General features: G+C 38.1%; 1 protein-coding gene across 4 annotated transcripts in view; it reads left to right on the forward strand.

Moving 5' to 3' along the window:
* The window catches only part of gosr1 (golgi SNAP receptor complex member 1), a 69110-nt gene that overhangs the window by 41455 nt on the left and 5825 nt on the right, over window positions 1-21830 (forward strand). For 2 of the 4 annotated variants that reach the window (XM_069910311.1, XM_069910312.1), the window contains exons 7-8: window positions 2425-2454; window positions 16185-16314. In XM_069910311.1, coding sequence (XP_069766412.1) covers window positions 2425-2454; window positions 16185-16314 — 160 coding nt within the window. Of the gene's footprint in view, window positions 1-2424; window positions 2455-16184; window positions 16315-18329; window positions 20216-21830 lie in introns of those variants that run through there. The other 2 variants (XM_069910310.1, XM_069910313.1) reach the window with 2 other exon arrangements.

Genomic DNA, 21830 nt, shown 5'->3' on the forward strand with positions numbered 1-21830 from the left:
AGGCAGGATCGTTGGGCTGTTTTCCCTGGAGCGTAGGAGGCTGAGAAGAGACCCATGTAGAGATTTACGTGGGCCTGAGATATAGATTGTCATACTTTTTTTTTCCCCAGGGTAAAGAGGTCTCAAGATGAGAGGGGAAACATATAAAGGGGTCATGAAAGGCAAGTTTTTCGACAGAAAATGGGAGGTGGGGGGGGGGGTATATGAAACAAACTGACAGAGAAAGTGGTAGAGACAGTACAATTACAATGTTTAAAAGGCATTTGGACAGGGCCACGAATAGAAGACCTTTAGAGGGATGTGGGCTAAATGAGGGTAAATGAAACTAGCTCAGGAAGGTATCTTAGTTGGCCGAAAGGTCTGTTTCTCTTCTGTGCTCCGTAACTCTAATTTAGAAGTGGTGATAAGAGTTGAAACTACGCGATGACTGCACGTTAGTCAACAATTACAATAAGATTTGAAGCACATCTCGTGCTTTGTTCTAATTAAATAGCTCAAAGTGAAAATAATAGAAAACAATTTTTGTTGTGATATTTAACTGAATGAAGAAAAGAATGTAATGCTAGTGACATATTGTCTGGAGCTCACCAATACTGTTGGGACGTCTAGGCTGTAGGACAGCTCCTCTATTTTGAGTCTGTAATGATCTTGGGGATTCAGTTACACTTGTAATGTCTCAGTGTGTTCACTTTTTTTTAAGTGAAATCCTTAGGTAATTAGTACAAAATTAATGGCTACAAAATTATCACAACAAAGGAGGCCCTTCAGACTGTTAGGTCTGTGGCAACTCTCAGAATAACCAGTCATTTCGATTCCACTTATTTTACCTTTAGCCCTTCACTTTGTTCTCTCTCGCATGTCCATTGGCATCCTTTGATTCTTCTGCCTCTTCCCTTCAGTGAAAGGTAGTACCAGTAACCAATTATCAGCAAGCCTTTGTGATATTGGAAGAAACCAGCATACTGGGTGGAAGCCAAGGCAAGACGTGGGAAGAATGTACAGCCTCAAAACAGACAATGCCCGAGGTCAGGATTATATCCATACTGCAGTGCTATTCCACTGTGCTGCCCTCTTCTGAAAAATATCACATTGTGCCAAATAGATTTAAGAATTTTTGCTTATTCGGCTTTGACCAACTCATTGGGCTTCGAGCCCTATTGGGTGCACAAACATCTTTGTTGCATTACTGCACTATAAAACTGGATGAAAAGTCAGAATTTTGCATGGCCTGAGTATTCAAGATGGTGTATTCATTTCCGATCAGGAACGACATGCTTAGGAAATGACACAATTAGAATGTCATAGCAATTTCTGATTATAGTTATTTACCTCTCTCCCTCCCTCTCCACCCCACCCTCCCTATTCTGTTTTTTCCTGCTTACAATATTTGTTTTTTTTTCAATTCTCCTTTATTCCCAGTACATTGTTAACCCAGCTCTTGGTCATTGAAAGCTTGCAGTCCTCACCTGTTCTGACCCATTAATTTGTGTGTACTGAAGTTGAATAAAACATGCACAACTCTGTTTTAATTTGTTTTGTCAATAGTTACAAATCTAAGTTATAAATTTATTGCAAATTTTACTCTAATCGTACACCAAATTTTGCATGTGATTTATGACTCAGTAAATGAGCAACTGGATGAATTCATCGGGTCAGGTGGCATTCATAAGCAGAAATGGTCAATGGTCCATCCTGTACAAATCTAGATTCTCAACCTAAGGAAGGATACATTTGTGATAGAGTGCAGAAAAGATTTACCAGAATGACTCCTATGGTGACTGATTTGCTATATGAGAAATTAAGCAGACTGAGGCCACATTCTCTTGAGTTTAGATAAAATCTCAAAGAAATACTGTTCTCAGCAACAACTCAGCCCTCACAGGTACAGAAGTTCAGCGTTTAATAGATTCTTAGATGTCCAGGGAATCAAGAGCTACGGCAATTAGTGCGCGAAAGTGTTCTTGAGGTAAAGGATGAACAGACATAATCTTATGAAAAAGCATGGCAGTCATGAAGCACACTGCTATTTCTAATGTTACCACATTATCATAAATGAAAAATTACCTACTACTGTACTTGCATGCAAATCTCTGTATTTCTGTATCTCCAACTGTGCACCAAGTTTTTTAATATTTTGGAGGAAGAGAATGAAAGAATATTAAGCCAATTTTTAGCAAATTAGTTCTTTTTACGTCTCATCAGAAAAGAAGCCTGCTCCTAGGCCTCTTTCATTTCTGTGCTACAAACCTACCGTTGATGAATTAAAAATAGGCGAAGTTTGTATGATTCATTTCTTTCATTTGACTGGGACAGAGCTGTTGAAAGTACTATGTTGAAAATATTTCTCAGCAATTTGTAAGAAAACAACTAAATGAATTGCATAGGAATATAGTTTTACCCTATAATTTTGTTTAATTTTTGCAGCTCAGATCGGCTGATAGAAGACACAATAAGGTAAGCAACATGAGCAAATTTATTTGTATAATTTAAAATTATAAGTAATTAATTCACAGTTCAAGTTCATCCATTGATTTGTCTATTTTATATACTCCTTTTTAATTTTAGCTGGAGTAACTTATTATTTGACCTCTTATATGGTTTTAACACATCCCAAATAATACATTTACTATCTATTGAATTAAAATTGACTTCTAAAAATAATTCAATGTGCTTTCTTATAAAATCACAAAAATCTACTCTTTGTAATAATGCAGTATTAAACCTCCATCTATAAGATATATTTTCTTCCTCTAAAGTTGAACATATCATTAAAAGTGGCAAATGATCAGAAAGTCTTCTTACTTTATACTCAACTTTACTAATCCTTGTAACTGTGTCAACATTTAAAAAAATCTATTCTCAAATAAAAGTCATGGTCTTCAAGTTCATCCATGAAGCTAATTTTGTCATTTGATTACAGGTACATGAACTGTGTATTTTCCTTTTCTCCTTTCCTGTGTCTTTTGCTCGTGCCTTTTAAAATGCAAGAAAAGTTGGGTATTCTCGGTTAATGCATTATCTTAAATCAGTCAATTATTAACAAAGAAGACAACAGCCATAACTCAAACATCGCTTAGCTTGAACATTTGTTGATTGTTGGAAGTTACAATCAAGAAAGGGGTGGTAACTAATAAAGCGCTGGCAACTTTGTTTTGGATCTGACATTATCTGTAAGGATTTTGTATATTCTTCCCCCCCCCCCCCCGTGTCTGCATGGGTTTCCCCGGTATTCTAGTTTTATCCCACCCTTCAAAGCGTACGGGGAGTGTAGGTTGATTAGTGTATTTAGGTGGTATGGGTTCGGAGACCAGAAGGTCTTGTTACCATGCTGTATGTTTAATTTTTTTAAAAAGGTAATTTAAAGTAGAAATGAACATTTGATTTGACAGCCTGCATGTGAACTATCATGTGAACATGATTTTAAGAAATGAAATAGTGTTTTACAAAATATGGGAGTATTTTTAGTATATAGCAAGGATTAAATGAGGGAGATTATATCATTTATCAAGATTATCAAAATACTATTGAAAATCGGTGCACAATTGAGGCCAAGGAGCTTGGGATAATGTATAACAGTGGATAGAGGATTGTTTTTTAAAAAAACTAGAGGGTTAAAGGACCATTGCTAATGGAATGGCATAAGCTAAGTGATGGACTTTCAGCTAGTTATGATCTTTTTTAATGATATGAAACTCCAAAAATCAAGTGGGAATGTGAACGGAGGTGGAGAATTGGTCATGAACTTTCATTTTCCTATTCAAATTCGGTAAGATCTTATCTCTAAACTACATTATCCAATCTGAAAATTTCTGAACATAGGAACATAGGAAGTTGGAACAGGAGTAGGCCAAAAATGGCCCATCGAGCCTGCTCCGCCATTCAATACGATCATGGCTGATCTAATTTATGACCTAACTCCACCTACCTGCCTTCTCCCCATATCCCTTAATTCCTCTATCATGTAAAAATTTATCTAACTGAATTTTAAATATGTTTAATGAAGCAGCCTCAACCACTTCCCTGGTTAGAGAATTCCAAACGTTCACTACTCTCTGGGAAAAACTTTTTTTCCTCATCTCTGTCCTCAATCTACTCCCCCGAATCTTGAACCTTAGATGTGAATGAAGGAGGTGCTTGCTAAAGCTGGGGAGTTTAAATATGAGCAGTCTTTGGAAAGCATGTATTGTTTTCTGACAAGCTTGTTCAAGGTACTTATGAGGAGGATGAGAGGTGTGATGTATTTTACTCATTTTATTATGTTTGTCACAAGTAAACCATCAAAAATGAAAAAGCAACTCACCAATCAAAAATGGGACATGCCTCAACTGTCAATTTATTGCCAATAATGAGCGTAGAATGTAAAAGAAACACATTTTTAGGAAGAACTATTATATTATATTAAATAGTAAAAATATTTAATAACATGACACCCAATATAGAGAAACTACCTGTATTCTGCATTCCAACAACCTTGCTATCTATTGCAAGCAATCTAGATCTGCACTTGTGCCTTGTTTGGAAAGGATTATGCACATCTCCTTGAGATTTGGCCTGTGATTGATTTTAATTTGTGGAGAGCTCTGCAATAACCATATTTTATTGTAATTTTCTAAGAAAATAAATATTCCATGGTCTAATCATGGAATACCAACATTTCTTTTCGGGCTTTTTTTTTTGGAGGTTTTCTAAATACTTACTGAAACTCTTCTCGTTGTAAGGCATCACTGAACATACTGTGAGCTTGTCTAAAATGTCTTTTGTTCTCAGTCACATCTTGTCACATTGGAACAGCTCCAGTTTTAATTTGTCGTGCATTTTGCTGAGTCATTTGATGATGTAATTGAAAGTCAAGTATAATAGATTTTTAGCAGGAATACTTCCATCCATAGTTTAGAATTTGTGTTGTCTAATTGTTATTGAGTAAATTCTTTCAAAAGTAATTAACATTTGGACACACTCATACTATAGTCCATCAGCACTGACCATAAAACACCCATTTACACCAATCTTAATCAATTAATATTTCTTATCTTGCCACATTCTCCTAATTCCCCACTGCCCAACCCAGTTTGATTATAGATTCTACTGAATTTACTTTTTTTTTAAAAAACTGTAAATGCTGGAATAAAAACAGAAAATAATGGAAGAAAAATCAGGAGACAAGCAGTATCTGTGAAAAGAGAAATGGTTACTATTTCAGATCTGGGGCCATTAATTTAGATAGTAGGGGGACGGGCAATGAGTGGAACATTTGATAAAATGAAATAATGTGGCATTTTAGGGACAGTTAGCTTCTTTGATGTTAATGTTATAAAGTCTGCGTCAGCTTGCATTATCAGATCCATTGGGACATGCCTAGCAAGCCAGAGCATACAAAAGAAAGAAAAAGGCACAAAAAAAAGGGGAAGGCAGGCAAAAATGGTCGGTTACAAATAGAAAGAAATGTTAATACTGAGTCCTGCCGGCTGCAGCACCCCCAGTTTTATATAGCGATTAAGGAACAGTTAAGCTCTGTGTCTGTGCAATGTGTGGCTACTGTTATACAGTATGTGTAATATTGTACAGTCTGACATACTAGGTCGTGCCCATCAGGATTAAAGTAAGAAAAGGGAACAAAATACTAACCACGTAATAACACAGTACAGGCAGCTCGATTAGCAATAGCAGTTAGCACAATGCTGTTACAGTGCCAGTGGCCCGGGTTTGGTCTGGTGCTGTCTGTAAGGTTCTTCCCATGGGTTTCCGCTGGGTGCTCTGGTTTCCTCCCACCTGTCAAAATGTAAGGGGGTTGTAGGTCAATTGGGCGGCACAGGTTTGTATGCCAGAAGGACCTGTTACTGTGCTGCATGTCTAAATTTCAATTTAATTCAGCATTAAAGTCAAATTTCATCCAATCACAGAAGTCCCCTTTGCTCTATTTATTGCCCCTCTTTCTCTGATGAATTCCCTTGCATTACCTCTTTCATCCTGCTGAAGTGCACTGCATCTTATTCACTGCCCAGACCCTCTTCTGAGTTCATTTGTATCACTGGACATTCAATTTTTAAATTTTAACAGTAACAGGCCCTTCCAGCACACGGCCCAGTATCACCCAAATAGCCCGATTTAATTTATAACCCTTGAACCTTTTGAAAGGTGAGGAGAAAGCTGAAGCATCTCGGAGACACAGGAGAATGTACCAGCTCCTTACAGACAGCTCTGGAATAATGTACCAGCTCCTTACAGACAGCTCTGGAATAATGTACCAGCTCCTTACAGACAGCTCTGGAATAATGTACCAGCTCCTTACAGACAGCTCTGGAATAATGTACCAGCTCCTTACAGACAGCTCTGGAATAATGTACCAGCTCCTTACAGACAGCTCTGGAATAATGTACCAGCTCCTTACAGACAGCTCTGGAATAATGTACCAGCTCCTTACAGACAGCTCTGGAATAATGTACCAGCTCCTTACAGACAGCTCTGGAATAATGTACCAGCTCCTTACAGACAGCTCTGGAATAATGTACCAGCTCCTTACAGACAGCTCTGGAATAATGTACCAGCTCCTTACAGACAGCTCTGGAATAATGTACCAGCTCCTTACAGACAGCTCTGGAATAATGTACCAGCTCCTTACAGACAGCTCTGGAATAATGTACCAGCTCCTTACAGACTACTACTTCACTAACCATTGCTTTTAAGAAGGAGATGACCCACCTAAATTGGAAGGCACAGAAGTATTTTAGAGCAAGGGCCAAATGGAGTCATAAACTGAACGAGTGCAGAAGACTAGAATTTCCTGAGAGGGCCTTGGCACTGTTATCTGACCATGCAAAAAATCTGGTTTCCTGGTGAAGTCCCAACGGTGACAGGGCAACTTCCAGCAGTTACTCTGGAAAGTCTTGAGTTCTGAAGCATGTTACTGCATCTCCATTTCTGTAAGAAAACAAGTATTTCAGACAGAGATGAACATTTCAGCTAATTAACGTATCTTGGAATGAATATAATTAATTATTTTTAATTGTTTTAAAAATTCTTTGCTTTTCCTAAATTTTAATTTGCTTTAAAATGCAAGCTTAAATATTTTAATAGCATGAATTTTTTTCATTGGTTTTAAATATTCTTCATTGCTCATTAATATCAGAGAGATGGCTTCGATTTGAACTTGGAGCTAGAGCATAGGCAGTGATAAAGAAAATATTCTTTGGGGAGAGGCTTGCTGTTTTCAGGAAATGGGTCCTGTGTTCCAAAGGCCCTCACTGATCGGTATCTTGCAGATCATTGATGTTAGCTAGCTGTTGACTAAGAAGGGCAAGATTAGACCATCCCACTGTGCCAAATGGCAGCGAAATTGAGCAGAGAAAGATTCTCATGGAGACAATTAATTTTTGGGAGTTAATTTTCCTTCACCTATTGTATATAATTTACTTTCTTAGCATAATTTGACTTCCTGATTTGGAACAAAAGAGCTGCTATTCCGAGCATAAGATGAGGCAGGATGGAAAAAGAAATTTAAAAAAACCTGCAAATGCTGGAAAACTCAGCAGGTCAGACCAGCATATGTGAAAAAAGAAGCAGTCAACATTTCAAGTCTGCAACTGTTCATCAAAAAGATGAGAAAAGATTTGTGTGGTGCATAAAGATGACAATGCGATGTTTGATCAGATTGACCTGTTTCACAACTTGAGACTATTTTCATTTTACAAATGTTTCTGCTTTCTTCCCTTACTACCTGCTCACTGTGTTTTTTCCTTCCTTCTACTTGTTTGCAGTTAAATCCTTTTAATCCTCTCGTTGTAAAAGATTTATTGAATTATTTACTCTGTCTAAGCATACCTTCTCAAGCTTGGGGAAGATCTTGCTCAGATGAAACTATTATAGGAAAGGCATCCTAAGCTATGTTGTGTTCAGAATAGGTTCAGATAATCAATATGATTGTCGATTGTTAAATATATTAAAATAATAAATTAATATTACAAAAAAAATTGAATCAAGGCAGGACACGTGGTATTAACAAAAAGTGGTCTTTATTTGCATACAGGAGAATTCGCAAAAGGGCACACACACATAGAGACTAACATACACAGCACACAGACACAGTATATGGAGAAACGAGGTTTAACTTGTTCTGCACCCAACACCCACAGGCACAGTATTAACAAATAAATGAGTGTATATATATATATATATATATATATATATATATTAACCTGGCTTCCTAGCATCCATCATGGCTTGGGAGCTGGGATGGGCCCATTGCAGTCATTGCAGACTGGGCTTCAGGGATGGTTTGAAGGCAGTAGCAAACAAGAGAGAGACAGACAGACAGAGACGGCATGTGCTGCTTTTGCAATGCAGGACCCCTCTATGTGACCTGCAAGGACCAATCGTGTGTCAGTCTCACAGGTGGGCAGATCTAACCATTGATCGGCAGGTGAGATCACTTCCGACCAAGCTCCAGCCAGAGAGGTCACATGACCCTCTGCAATCCACATTCCAACCATCCAATTTTGCTCATCTATTTGCTATTCAAATCAATTTCCCATCTCTCTCTTGAATTGTATCCCTTCTTTAGAAGATCTCTTTTGTAACAAAACAGATTGCAGAGATAAATTTACGCATATTACTGTTACAAGTCAACAATTCAGCCTCACTACAATTTGATAATGTCAAATTTGTACCCAGTTTTTCGTTCATAAAGGCCTTTCCTTAATAGTAACCCCAAGGTATTATTAGACATATTAAATGTAGTTTTCATTTGTTCAAAGGTCAAAAATTTCAAAACAACCTTCACTATTTTTAATTCCACGATGTGACCAAATCCTTAAAGATTGGTTATGGTATATATAGAAAATGGAATAAGTCAACTCTGTGCTAAAGGCGTCTTCCTTGTTTACATAACGTGCTTAATCAGTTTCTTTCAGATATCTATCTGAGAAAGCAGAAAAAATATGATTGCTAATAAAGTTTTAACAAATTAGTGTTAATCTCACTGCATTTCCCATGAGCGAGCAGGACTCATTCATTCCAGTAGGTGTTTGTTAAAATCAGATGTCTCTTGATCCTTTTGACAATATATTTTTACAGTTGGTTTTACAGCTTAGTTCTGACCCGAGCATTGAAAAGGCGCTACTTTTAACCAAAGGAATATGATCTTTTTGGTGAATGCCCTGATGTTTTCTGTGCATTTTCCATTAAGAAACCATATAACTAAATGGAAAAGATCAGTCAACTGATTAATCTGGAAGCTATTTGAAGCAACTCAAAACTTGCTGGGATTGAATCTCAAAGTTACAAAACATACTGCATGCTTTATTGTCTTTAGGGCGGAACGGTTAGTGCAACACTGTTACAGCGCCAGCGACCTGGGTTCGAATCTTGCACTGTCTGTAAGGGGTTTGTACATTCTCCCGCTATCTGTGTGGGTTTCTTCCAGGTGCTCCGGTTTCCTCCCAACCTTCAAAAACATACCAGGGTTGTAGGTTAATTGGGGTTTCTGGGCAGCACGGACTTGTGGTCTGGAGGGGTCTGTTTTATTATGCTGTATGTTTAAATTAAAATGTTAAAAATTTTTAAAATATCCAATTAAATTTCTTCAAATCTATTTCATTTCAGGGTATCTCAACCAAATTCTGTCATGGGATTTATATCTGATGAGGCAGAAATATATGAACCTCTTTGAATATTGTATATTTTTGTAAGGTTGAATACCTGTCAGAGAATGGGCTTCCAGGTGGTACTGGTTTAGTTGCAAATCTGATGGGGAGCCATTCTACCTGATAGGATTGTGAAGCCAGAAAATACTTGTTCAGTGACATTTTGAAATAAATGCCCTTTAATGGGGAGAGACTAATTAAGGGCATTTATTTCAAAATGTCACTGAATAAATATTTTCTGGCTCCTCATATGGCATCTCACAGGCAGAATGAATATTTTACTTGCTAGGTCGGAGAGAGGAGGTATTTTTAAACAATACATAATTTAGTAGTTATTCATGTTTTATGCAAATATCTCACTTTGATAGCATTAAAACACAAGGTTGTGTTGAATAATTCCTGCGGAGCAATTAGCACACAATTCTCAAGCTTATGACTATTTTAAAGCAGGTAAAAATGATTTACATTCAAGACAAAATTAAGGTGTATTTCCCCATTGTGTGGAAAAAATGTGGGTTATTGAATTGGTTAAATATCTCCCTTCAAGCAGAGAGGATATAAAAGCATCCCAATGTATCTATTTCATTTTTTTCTGTCTTGGGGCATGGTATTTAACGTCCATTACCCAACAACATAGTAACACTTGTGCAAAATAATTGTGTGCTTTTGATGTAAACATGCAGCACCCACAAGAGTTTCCATTTATGTAGCACCATTAATGTAGTACAACTTACCAAGGAGGATCACAAATGGAGGTAAAACACAGGATTCTGTTGACACCGTGGTTAAGTGAAAAAAAAACCCACAAATGCTGAAGAAACTCAGAAGGTGAAACAATGCCTTTATGTAGCAAAGGTGGAGAGACATCACCAACGTTTCGGGCTTGAGCCCTTCATCAAGTCCGAAACGTTGGTGATGTCTCTCCACCTTTGCCACATAAAGGCACTCTTTGACCTGCTGAGGGTGTGCTCTTTGTTTTCTGAACAGCATTTGTGTGTTTTTTTTTCAGGATCACAAATGGAAGTTGATACCAAACCAGAAAGGCTTGATAAAGGGCTCAGAACTGAAATGTTGGTTTTCTCCACCATTGTGTTTTTACTTCAACTTTTGTGATTTACTTTTAACTTTAGACATACAGCACTGTTACAGGCCATTTCGGCCCATGAGTCAGTGCTACCCAACTTACACCCAATTAACCTACAACCAGCCCACTGTGTTTTGATTAGTGGGAGGAAACTGGAGCCCCTGGGGAAAGCCCATGCAGACATGGGGAGAACGTACAAACTCCTTAAGGACAGTGTCGGATTCGAACCCCAGTCCTGGTCGCTGGTGCAGTCAAGGGGTTTCTGCCAACCGTGGCCCCTGTACATGTGAGGGAAATGTTTTTGCCCAAATTGTATTGAGGGTGTGCTCTTTGTTTTCTGAACAGCAGTTGAAAGAACGACTCAGCACATTTCGGAAAAGTATGCGATCATGTACCTTAAATCACAATGATTTGTCTGAATTGCTTAAGCAATCTGATCAACTGGTCCTCTTCATGCTGTGAATTTCAGGGTTTATTTGACTTCCACATTCTCTGTGGAGTACCCTTCAGTGTGATGTCACCACTGATCCACATGTTGGCCTCCTTGAGTTTTACTATGTTCATTTGTATGTTTTCTAAGTCCTTTGTTCCAAATAGTTAAAACGTTCCCTTGAATAATAAAAAGAGATGAAGCCACATATTTTCTCTCTTTCACACAGAAATTGGTGGTTCTTGAAAATAAGGAAATTGTATATGTTATTTTGTCAGAACAAGGCTGCAGCAGACATTTTGAAAACATTTGTTGTTAGCTGAGGCATTTTTCAAAGCAGATATTCTCTTTACTAATCTCTCGTCACTAAGATGATCTCAAGAGAATAGTCAGTTGACTAATGGTCAGTAGTTGTCAACACCGATTTGATTTTTAAAGTGAATCTTATTGTGGCTTTTCCTTTGAGTTAAACAATGGACAGATTTCAGGATTATGTAGTTTGTAAAGATATTTTTTTCAAAACAGGCACCTATGAATCAGTGGTTTATTATTTAACACAATGGATTTTTGGTTTCAAATCAAACAATTTAAAAAACTGGTCAAGAATCTGAAATATAAGTAGTGCAGTATGTCAGATAGACAATGTTTTTTTAAATTTTAATCGAATTTCTCTTTCTACTTTAGGCAAAATTCTCTTTGCAAACTACTGTCCCATTTCCGATGTCTCTATCTGCGCCTCTCTTTCTCGTAAGGAAGCACAGAAGCTAATTATTCAGCGCTGTTGATCTTTTTTTCATGTTTGTGCTCCATTCCTTGCTTCCACAGCACCAGTATATTGAGGCTGTACTCCTTAGTAGTTTGCTGAAGTGTAAACTGCACTCTGGATGAGATATTTTAGCAGTAAATCTACAGAGGAGTTCTTGACATTCTCTTCCCATTTAAGCACATTGGTATACAGTGACAAATGCCAAGTGCTATGGGCTGAATTTTGTTTTGAGATGAGCCTTAAACCTCAATACTGAACAGAAATTTGGAAAAGGAGGCTTTTTCAGGTGGACATTTGGCATTCAGTGTCTCTTGGAGATTTATAGAGGACCTTGTGGCACAAATCTTTGGACCCTAAAAAGGAAACAATACCGAATGAGCTGCCTTAAAAGGCAGTTGTCAGTCATGGGGACGCCACATAATTCAATCACATGATTCAATCGCGTCACAGAGGTCATTCTGGAGTCATAAATATTGCTTTGTATATAGTAGTTAAACATTTTGAGGATATTGCAGCTTTTAGTTTTAGACGTGTCGTAATTAGTGCCCTCTCACTATAGCACAAAGTAAAAATCCTTGTTTCTTGGGCATTTGTGCTAAAATCAATTGTCCTCAGAAATTGGATTTTGTTCTTGAAGAATCCATTGCACCTTAAGATTTGCTTTTGCCATCCATGAACCATTGACAGTATCGCAACCGTATGTTCAAAGTATGAAAATTGCCATTTAATTATCTCTTGATATAATATAAATTAGCAAATGGGAATAGAGAAGCAAAATGTTTCCAGTTGTGTTGGAGGCAGGAGTGAGAAGGCAGATTATTTGCAAGCGCTTTTGAACAAACTTCCAAAGCTTTGAATTTCCTTCCTCAGACATTGGTTTGACATTTCTCAAAAGTACAATGGGAAAGTGAATAATGGAAATTAATGAAAACGTTAATCTGTGGATTTTCTGCCCAGGAAATGGCAGAGGCTACCTCTCTATATATGTTTAGGACACAGGTTTTTTTTTTGAGTTGTAAAGGAATTAAAGGTTATGGAAAAAAGGCAAGAAGGTGGAGCTGAAGTCCATGGCTAGGTGAATGGTAAAACAGGCTCGACCAGCCAGCTCTTATGTTCTTACAAATGTCACAGTTCTTTCCACACAGAGGACCAATAGCTGTCTGTTTTTGTGTGCCGCTTTGGTCTACTTCTGTAGAAATATTGGCATTTGAACTCTCTATGTTTTGAATCCGAACATCATATATATTGTCTTAATGTCTCCCTCAACATCTTGCCCTTTTCAAAACTATAATTTATGCACTCTGGATCTGCATACCTTAGCATGGTGCTGTTCAGTTGCTATTGACTTACCATGTTATTTTTGCGAAATGTACCAATTCTCGATTAAATTTTATCTGCAGCTTGTCTGCCCAAACTGCAAATTGTTTTAAATTTTAGACGTACAGCATACTAACAGGTTATTCTGGAGAGAACGTGCAAACTCCTTACAGTCAGCGCCAGATTTGAACACGGGTTGCTGATGTTGTAGTGGGGTGTTGTGCTAACCTCTACACTAACCGTATGTATTTCTTTTTCTTTAGCTTATCTCCAAAACCAATGTCACTCTGAAACATTGAACTGCAGTGACATTTACCAAGATTAAATAATTAAGATGTAGAAATTAAGCTTTGGACCAAGCCCTTAACCCCTTATGAACACCCCGGTAGCATTATCTTTCCCATGCCTCCCTGCTTTTGTCTTGAGCTCATTTTTCTTTAGGTTGGTGCAGCTACTGACTCCTTTGTTCTTCAGCCTTTTAAATGGGAATTTTATCGTATGCTTTCTGGAAGAAAAACATTGACTGTATCCCCATCATCAATCTTCTCCATACCCCATCAAAATAATTTAGTCTTCTTCGTCGATAGCTATTTAATGAATGAGCGGTATGTATCTACACACCGATTTGCCTTTATTAATTCAAACATGTCCAAGTCCTCATTTTTTAAATCCTGATTATTGTGTTGTCCTCCAAATTGAGCAGCCTATGGTGGACTGGGATGTCGCATTTATCATTCTCTTCTTCTCTTTGACCTCTGGATGATTATGGTTTGCAATCTCAACCTCTGTTTTCTTCAGCAATCTAGCAATGCCCCTTGCGCAGATCATTTATTTACATTCAGTATGGCCAGCATTGCGTACAAATGTTCACCTCTGCTGTTGTCTCCCACTACCTTCAGCCTTTCTGGACGAAAACCATTTTCAGGCCCCTATTAAATATTCCAGACTTGCCCTCTGCCACAGAGGGTAGTGGGGGTGGATTCATTGGATAGATTTAAGAGAGAGTTGGATAAGGCTCTTGTGGGCAGGGGAGTTAAGGGTTATGGGGATAAGGCTGGGATTGGTTATTGAAAGGGATGCGACAAATGGCGGTGCTGGCTCGAAGGGCCAATTGGCCGACTCCAGCACCTATTGTCTATTGTTTTGACCTCTAATGGGTACCCTTCTCTTCTTACTTATCACCTGTTCCTTTCTATTTTCACTATCCTTCTACCCTCGTTGCCTGAATTACTTTTCTTTTCCATCTCCTCTCAACTTAGTACCCAACTGTGATGCTCTTATGAATTATTCACCTATTGTGTGTCACATGCATTTATTTTGTTCCCTATTCTTTACATCCTTTGACAACCAGAGCGTTCTAGCTGAGATTCCTCCAACTCACGCACTTGCAGGAGCTTATCGAATCTTTTGCATGAAATATGCCCTTCAAGGTCTACCTCAGTTTTATTTTTGGTTTCAATTTTTTTCTCCACTTCTCTCATCAGCGTTCCTTTGAGTGTTCAGGTTTATTGTTAGAGTACATACATGACATCACATACAACCCTGAGATTCTTTTTCTTGAAGGTGAGGTAGAATCACCCCTTATTGGTAATGCAGAAAAAATGTGCACATTATACACATGTAATAAAGAAATGTAAACAGATGAAGAACTGGACACAAACTGTGCAAATACAGGCGAATAAATGTTCAGTAATAAATAATGAGCAAAGTACAAGTCCTTAAATGAGTCTCTGAATGAGTCTGTTGTTGAGGAGTCTAATGGTGGAGGGGGAGCAACTATTCCTGAACCTGGAGGTACTAGTCTTGTGGCCCCTTCCTGATAGCAGCACGTTCCAGGTGGTATGGACCCCTGATACTTGCTGCTTCTCTCTGACAGTCATATTCCCTGTAGATACTTTCTATGGTGCAGAGAGTTTGCCCTGTGATGTCCTGGGTTGTGTCCACTATCTCTTGGAGGGTTTTACACTCAAGGGTATTGGTGTCCCCATAGCAGATCGTGATGCAGTCGGTCAGCACACACGTAAAAATTTGCCAAGGTTTCTGATGTCATTCCAAACCTCCGTAAACTCCTGAGGAAGTGGAGGCACTGACCTGCTTTCTTCACGACGCCATTGGTGAAATGGCTCCAGGAAAGATCCTCCAAGATAGTGACTCCCAAGAACTTAAATTCTGAACCACCTCTGAACTCCCATTGATCATTGAGTCTACAACCCCTGGTTTTCCCTTCTTTAAGTCAACAATCTTGGTTTTGGTGATATCGAGTGCAAGGTTGTCGATGATGCACCATTCAGCCAAGTTTTCAATCTCCCTCCTGATCCATCACCTTTTTTTTAATGCAACCCACTCCCTTTTTATCATCGGCAAATTTGTGGATGGTGTTATTGTCGAAGCAAGCCACACAGGGTTGAGGGGACGGTCGTGTTAATTGACCCCCACCATTGTTTTTTTTTTTAAATTTTTCTCTTCTCCTGAGGAAGCCAATGAGAGGGATAAAAGACGCTTCAAAAATAAGGTTACGCCTCATTTGAATAGACCTTAACAGACCATAAAGCATTGCTGGCTAAGAAAATGCTTTTACATTTCAGCTTGCCTGGCTGAATGTAACTCTGTGCAAACTCGTTGGTGTGTTGAATGTGTCTCATTATTGGTCTCAGTGGATTTCAGCGTGGTTATCTGGAGAATGCAGATTTAGGGGGAGAAAATGTGGCTACTCTGAACATTGTTAAATTGATGCAGGGACCAAGAAGTAAATAAAGAGAAAGATGGATAGAGATTTATTTAAGGAAACTCAAAATGTGAACTGCTTTGGGAGTACCCAGTGTGCCAGTGCAAGTCGTATTTCCGAAGAAACAGACTGGTGGATATTTTAACTTTCTGTCAATTCAGCTTGGAAAATACAACAGACTAAGCAAGCTATTCTTAGCAATTATCTTTCTTTTTTTTCTTTAGCATCGCCATGGCAACTAAAGAAAATGTGACATCACAACGAGGAATGATGAAGTCGATACAAAGCAAAGTGAACTCCTTGGCCAGTATCCTTTTAAAAGAATTTTTAGCAAGTATTCCTTGTCATTTTCAGGTGAGAGTAAATTGAAATGTTGCCTGCCTTATTGAATTTTACCTATCAAAGTACAGAGTATAGGAGTTGGGATGTTATGTTGAAGTTGTTTAAGACATTGGTGAGGCCAAATTTGGAATATTGTGTGCAGTTCTGGTCACCTAACTACTGGAACAATATCAATAACATTAATGCAGAGACAATTTTCTAGGATGTTGCCGGGTCTTCAGGAGTTGAGTTACAGGGAAAGATTAAACAGGTTAGGGCTTTATTCCTTGGAGAGAAGAAGAATGAGGGGAGATTTGATAGATATTTGCAAAATTACGAGGGGCACGGAAAGAATGGATGCGTGTAGGCTCTTTCCACTTAGATTGGGGGAGATAAATACGAGAGGTCATAGTTTTAAGCTGAAGGGGAAAGGTTTGGGGGGAACATTAGGGGAAAGTTCTTCACAGAGAGTGGAATGAGGTGAATGTGGGATTGATCTTAAGTTTTACGAATAAATTGGATAGATACATGGATGGGAGAGGTCTGAGGATTATGGAATGGGAGCAGGTCAATGGGGCTAGGGGTATAATGGTCAGCACAGACTAGAAGGGCCAAATAGCCTATTTTCTGTGCTGTAGCATTCTATATCTGGCATTTCTGGATCCCTGAGTGGAAATCAAAACAGGAGTCCTATAAATTGCTTTGTACAGCATTACTTTGATGCATCACTCACCTACTCCACACATAAATCTGCTCTTTTGCCCTTGATTGGATCTACCCTCTTGCTTCTAATTTAGGTATTAAAATATCCTGGGCAATCCTAATTTCCAAGGATGTTTCATGGCCCCTTTTAATCTTCCTAATGTCTTGCTTAAGTTCTTTCCTGCTTTATATTCATTGGAGGCCTGGTCTGATTTCATCTTTCTAATCCTTAATCTGTTTCCCTTTTCATTTTGACTAAAATTGCAAAATCTTTTGACATCTAAGGTTCCCGAGCCTTGCCATTCTGTTCTTTCATCCTTACAGAAATCTGATGGTCCTGCACTAACCAGCTCATTTTTAAAAGACTTCCACACTAAGATGTCGATTTACCCCCAAACTACCCCTTCTTTGCCCCTTCATCTGCATTAACTCCCATTGACATGATTAGTTTGCTCATTTATGTAAATAACAGCCAGCAACTTCTTGAATACTTCTTACTAATATCTCTGCAATTTTTGAGTGTATCAGCTACCCCCAATATTCTTTCTCCAGTTCCTGCCTAATTGCAGTTGCAATTAGCATTTCTCCAACTTTCACACCAGGTCCAGTCTTATCCATAACTATCTTAAGACTTACTATATTATGGTCACTATTCCCAAAATGCTCCCCCACTGAAACATCAGATACCTGGCCAGGCTCATTTTCCAGTAGATCCCATCAATTGCATTAAAAGTGCAGAAAAGAAAGTGTTTCATAGAGGAGGAAAAAGGAAATTATTTCATAAAGATCTTGAAAGTGGAGGATGCGGAATCTTGTTGAAGGTGGTAAAAAAAAATTGTCCAGGAACATCCGTTAAAAGAAGAGGTTCCTGGATTGAAAGTGAAGACGTGGGGAACTCCATCTTTATTCTGTCCAGGAGGAGAGGAAGTGAGAGCAGAGATGCGGGAAATTAAACAGACACTGTTCAGGGCTCTATCCATTATGTCTTTAGGCGGTGGATGCACAATTCAGGAAGAAGGAAAGCCTCTTGGAGGCAACTGTTTATAAAGTCTTGTCACTGGAGCAAATACAGTTAAAAAGGATCCATGTGAAGGTACCACATGTTTGGATCTGTATTTGATACTACTTGCAGTTGAATAGCTGTTGGTTCTTAAAACATTCACCTTCCTCCATGAAGCCCCACTACATCAGGGAACACATGACTTCCACAGGCCTACATTCCATGGGGCCTATACCTTCAGTAAAAGACATTAGAGGGGATAAGGTATTTATTAAACCCTTATTGTTCAACGTGTAACTTGTGTTAATGAATTGAAAATGACTTTTTTCTTCAACAACTACGCCAGATCGATTTCCTGCCATTAACAGCTTGGTTCAGAGGATAAATTTGAGGAAACGTAGGGATACATTAATCTTGGGAGGTGTAATTGGCATTTGCACTATCTTATTGTTACTATATGCTTTTCACTGATGAAATATTGTAATTAGATCATTCCACAGCTCAAAAGCACTGTGGTGTGAGTGGGAGAATATGGACCCAACCTGCATATGTTGGATAGGTTGCTAGGTTGAATGGATTTTGGTTAACATGGAATGCTTTTAGGCAATATTCCCATGGGCCACAGTTGTGTGATTAGTTTGTGTTCAAGTGTAAATCTTCTGACTTTTGTTCAAGTAATTATGCTCTTGGAAAGTATAATTTTGAATTACAGCACGTATATTTATCCTTTCAAAATGTGGTTAAATATGGTCTATTCCTAGTTCCTTACTCCCCCCCACCCAAGTCTATTGCCCAGGTGGTGAGTTACTGTTTGATTTATAATTATTGATTATAATTGATTGCATTTAAAAATAAACGATTTGTATGTGTCTGTATCCAAAATATATATTTTCAAGAGTATGTACGACGTGCACTGAGAAATGTTTCTGTGCAGAATGGAGCAGGAGCAAGTTGTGGACCTATGTCACAGCGACAGAGCATAGGCTTGTTCTTCTGATTTGCTCTTGTCCACTTTCTGCTGCTCTCTGGGAGAACTGCGGCAATTGCAGGTTCAAAATCCAACTCCTAGTCTATTTGTTTAGAAAGCAGTTTGTCCGAGACCAAGTCAGAAGCTGTCCCATCATCGTGGGAGCATGAAGAAAGATTGGAACAGAGCAAAAGGAAGTAGATTTATATTCCAAAAGAAATATATTTTCAAATTAACTTCTGACTTTTGCACCATCTTTAAATGCCTTGAATCTGAAGTTTCCAAATAACTGTCATCCTACTAACGTCCACCGTTTTGTGCAGAAGTCGATAGCCTTGTATTAAACGTTTTGCGATGATTTCTAAGATACTGTTTGTGCTGTGCATTGGCAACTACGGTCATGTGTTGGAATCAATAGCTGAAGTCACTAACCAGTGAAACCAAGTACTCGAGGACTTCTGGGTAAAAAAAAATCAATCACCAAAGCTTAATTTTATGAAAGAGAGAAACCAAAACACCTTGAGTTATGACATCATGTTGAACATATGTTTATTTTTTTCAATGTTTTACCATGAGATTGTGACATGTTCTCTGAACTATTTTTTAAAAATCTCAATGCATTTATTCACAAACCACTTAACTGTGGCCTTCTGATTTGCAGAGAATGTAACAAATAGTTGTCTCCTGTTAAGATAGAGAATCTGTTCCTCAGATTGAGGTAACGACTTTGAAATGTGGGTTCATGCATAAAACTCAGTGATTGGAAACATGAATCATTCCAGTGGCATCCAGAAAGAAATGAACCTTTTTGTACATAACAGTGTCTTTTGAATAGAGATTACTATCTATTTACCTTGGCATCTTTCATGAATTAACTTGACACTATGGCTACCAGATATTCTCTGACAAATTGGCTTTGTTCAAAGTAAAATTCTTCTATTGTTTAGTTATATTTTTGTTTCCCACAGAAAGGGTCCCATTTTGCCTTTCAGTAGAGTTAATACAGCTGCTGAGGGCATTATTTTTTGCTCATCTTCTCAAAACTGTTGGTGTCAATAACATTCTTTTCTCAGAATGCCAGTAACATTCACCCTTCCCACTTCTGTCCCCACCCTTACTGCTTCGTTGAATGCTTCTGGAAATTTTGTTAATGTAGATTTTAATGATTTGTAAAATAATTTTGTTCTCTGCCTAATGCATTTTCTGCATTGTGCAGAGGAGCTTTGACGATATATAATTTGTTAATAAATTAGAATTCTAAGTGATCTTGCTTGCTAGTACTTTGTCATGTAATAGATCTTCAGATTGTTATTAAAGCTAAGTGGAGTCTTTGCCATCGTTGCAGACATTAATAACTCCTACATTACTTAGAATTCATTGGCTTTTTTGTACAATATCAGATTTTACTGCTGTTAATCGCTCCAGTAATTACAATATCAGATTTTACTGCTGTTAATCGCTCCAGTAATTAAAAAACATATTTCATATTATCAATATTTCCTTAGTCACATACCAAACTATTAATCCAAACTATTAATCCAAACACCAGAATATGTTTATGTTGATTGGCGACTTTTTGGGCCTTTATATTCAACAAAATATATTGACACCAGTGTTAACTCCAAACTTGTTATTTTTAGTCTTAGCCAGTTAAATGAGTGGTTTGGCAAATTCAAAACGGATTAATAGAAGGAATACTGTAGTTTAAATGATCATTTTGCCAGTAAGAAAAAAGATCTGACAGAGGAAGAATATGGTTCAAATCAAACTTGTTATTTATGGACTTCCCCACGGGAGTGAGCATATTGGATTAGCATCTGGATTCACATCCTAAACTCAGCAAGTTCCAAATGGATGTAGGTCCATGCCAAAAAAAATTTCTATATTAATTATTGGGATCTAGTCAAGGTTGGCATTTTTTGCTGATCCCTACTTAGAGAAGCTGGTGGTGAGATACTTCTTTGAACTGCTTCGCCCCTTCTGATCAAGATACTCACTCAGTGATGTTAGTGAAGTGGTTCCAACATTTAAACTCACAATGATGAAGCTGGGATAACATGCAACTTGGAGAGCAGCCATTGCCATTCTTGGTGATAGAGATTGGTTTGAGATGTAGCCTGGACAAGGTACTGCACCAAAATTGGTCATTGGTTTGCACTGAGACTGTTGGTAGAGGAAATGATTGATCGGGCTCCATTCATTTCCACCACTTGCTTGAGTAGGGTATGTTCCGAGATGCTCCGAATTCAATACCAGAAAGGCTGTGGGGTGTCAGGAGGTGAGAAACCCATATAGCATGGAAACTGGCCCTTCAGCTCGACTTGTCCCATTCACACTATTCCCATTTACCTGTATTTCGCCTATATCCCTCTAAACCTATCCATGTCTCATCCATTTTTTTTTTAAACGTTAAATACATACCTGCATCAACTACAATATCTAGCAGTCCATTCCATTCATTTTTCTGGCAAACTCAAGTGAAGATAGTTTGCTGAAGTAGTTAGTCTTTAGAAAAAGATAGAACAGAACAGTGTAATCTGTGTAAAAATAACAAACATTCTATCCCTTTGCTTTTATACTGTTCACTGTGAAAAACCCAGCCTCTAACCTCCTCTTGTACCCATGGTATTTCTATGCCAGGTTTCTATTTCTTCAAATTGTTTACCCACATATTTTTAAAGCACAACGAGGAATCCTCTAGCCTTTCAGGGAGAGTGTTCCATAGTCCCTCTACTTATTCAGGGAAAGTTTTCTCAACTCCCCTCCAGCAGTTAAATTACTCCCGACAAGGAGAAATAGGACCTTAATCTGCTTTCTTTATCTTTGTTGAATTTAATTTAAAAAATACACACATATTAATCCAATATACATGAAAAAAAC

The sequence above is a fragment of the Narcine bancroftii genome, chromosome 14, assembly GCF_036971445.1.
Source record: "Narcine bancroftii isolate sNarBan1 chromosome 14, sNarBan1.hap1, whole genome shotgun sequence".
In the NCBI taxonomy this organism is placed as follows: domain Eukaryota; kingdom Metazoa; phylum Chordata; class Chondrichthyes; order Torpediniformes; family Narcinidae; genus Narcine; species Narcine bancroftii.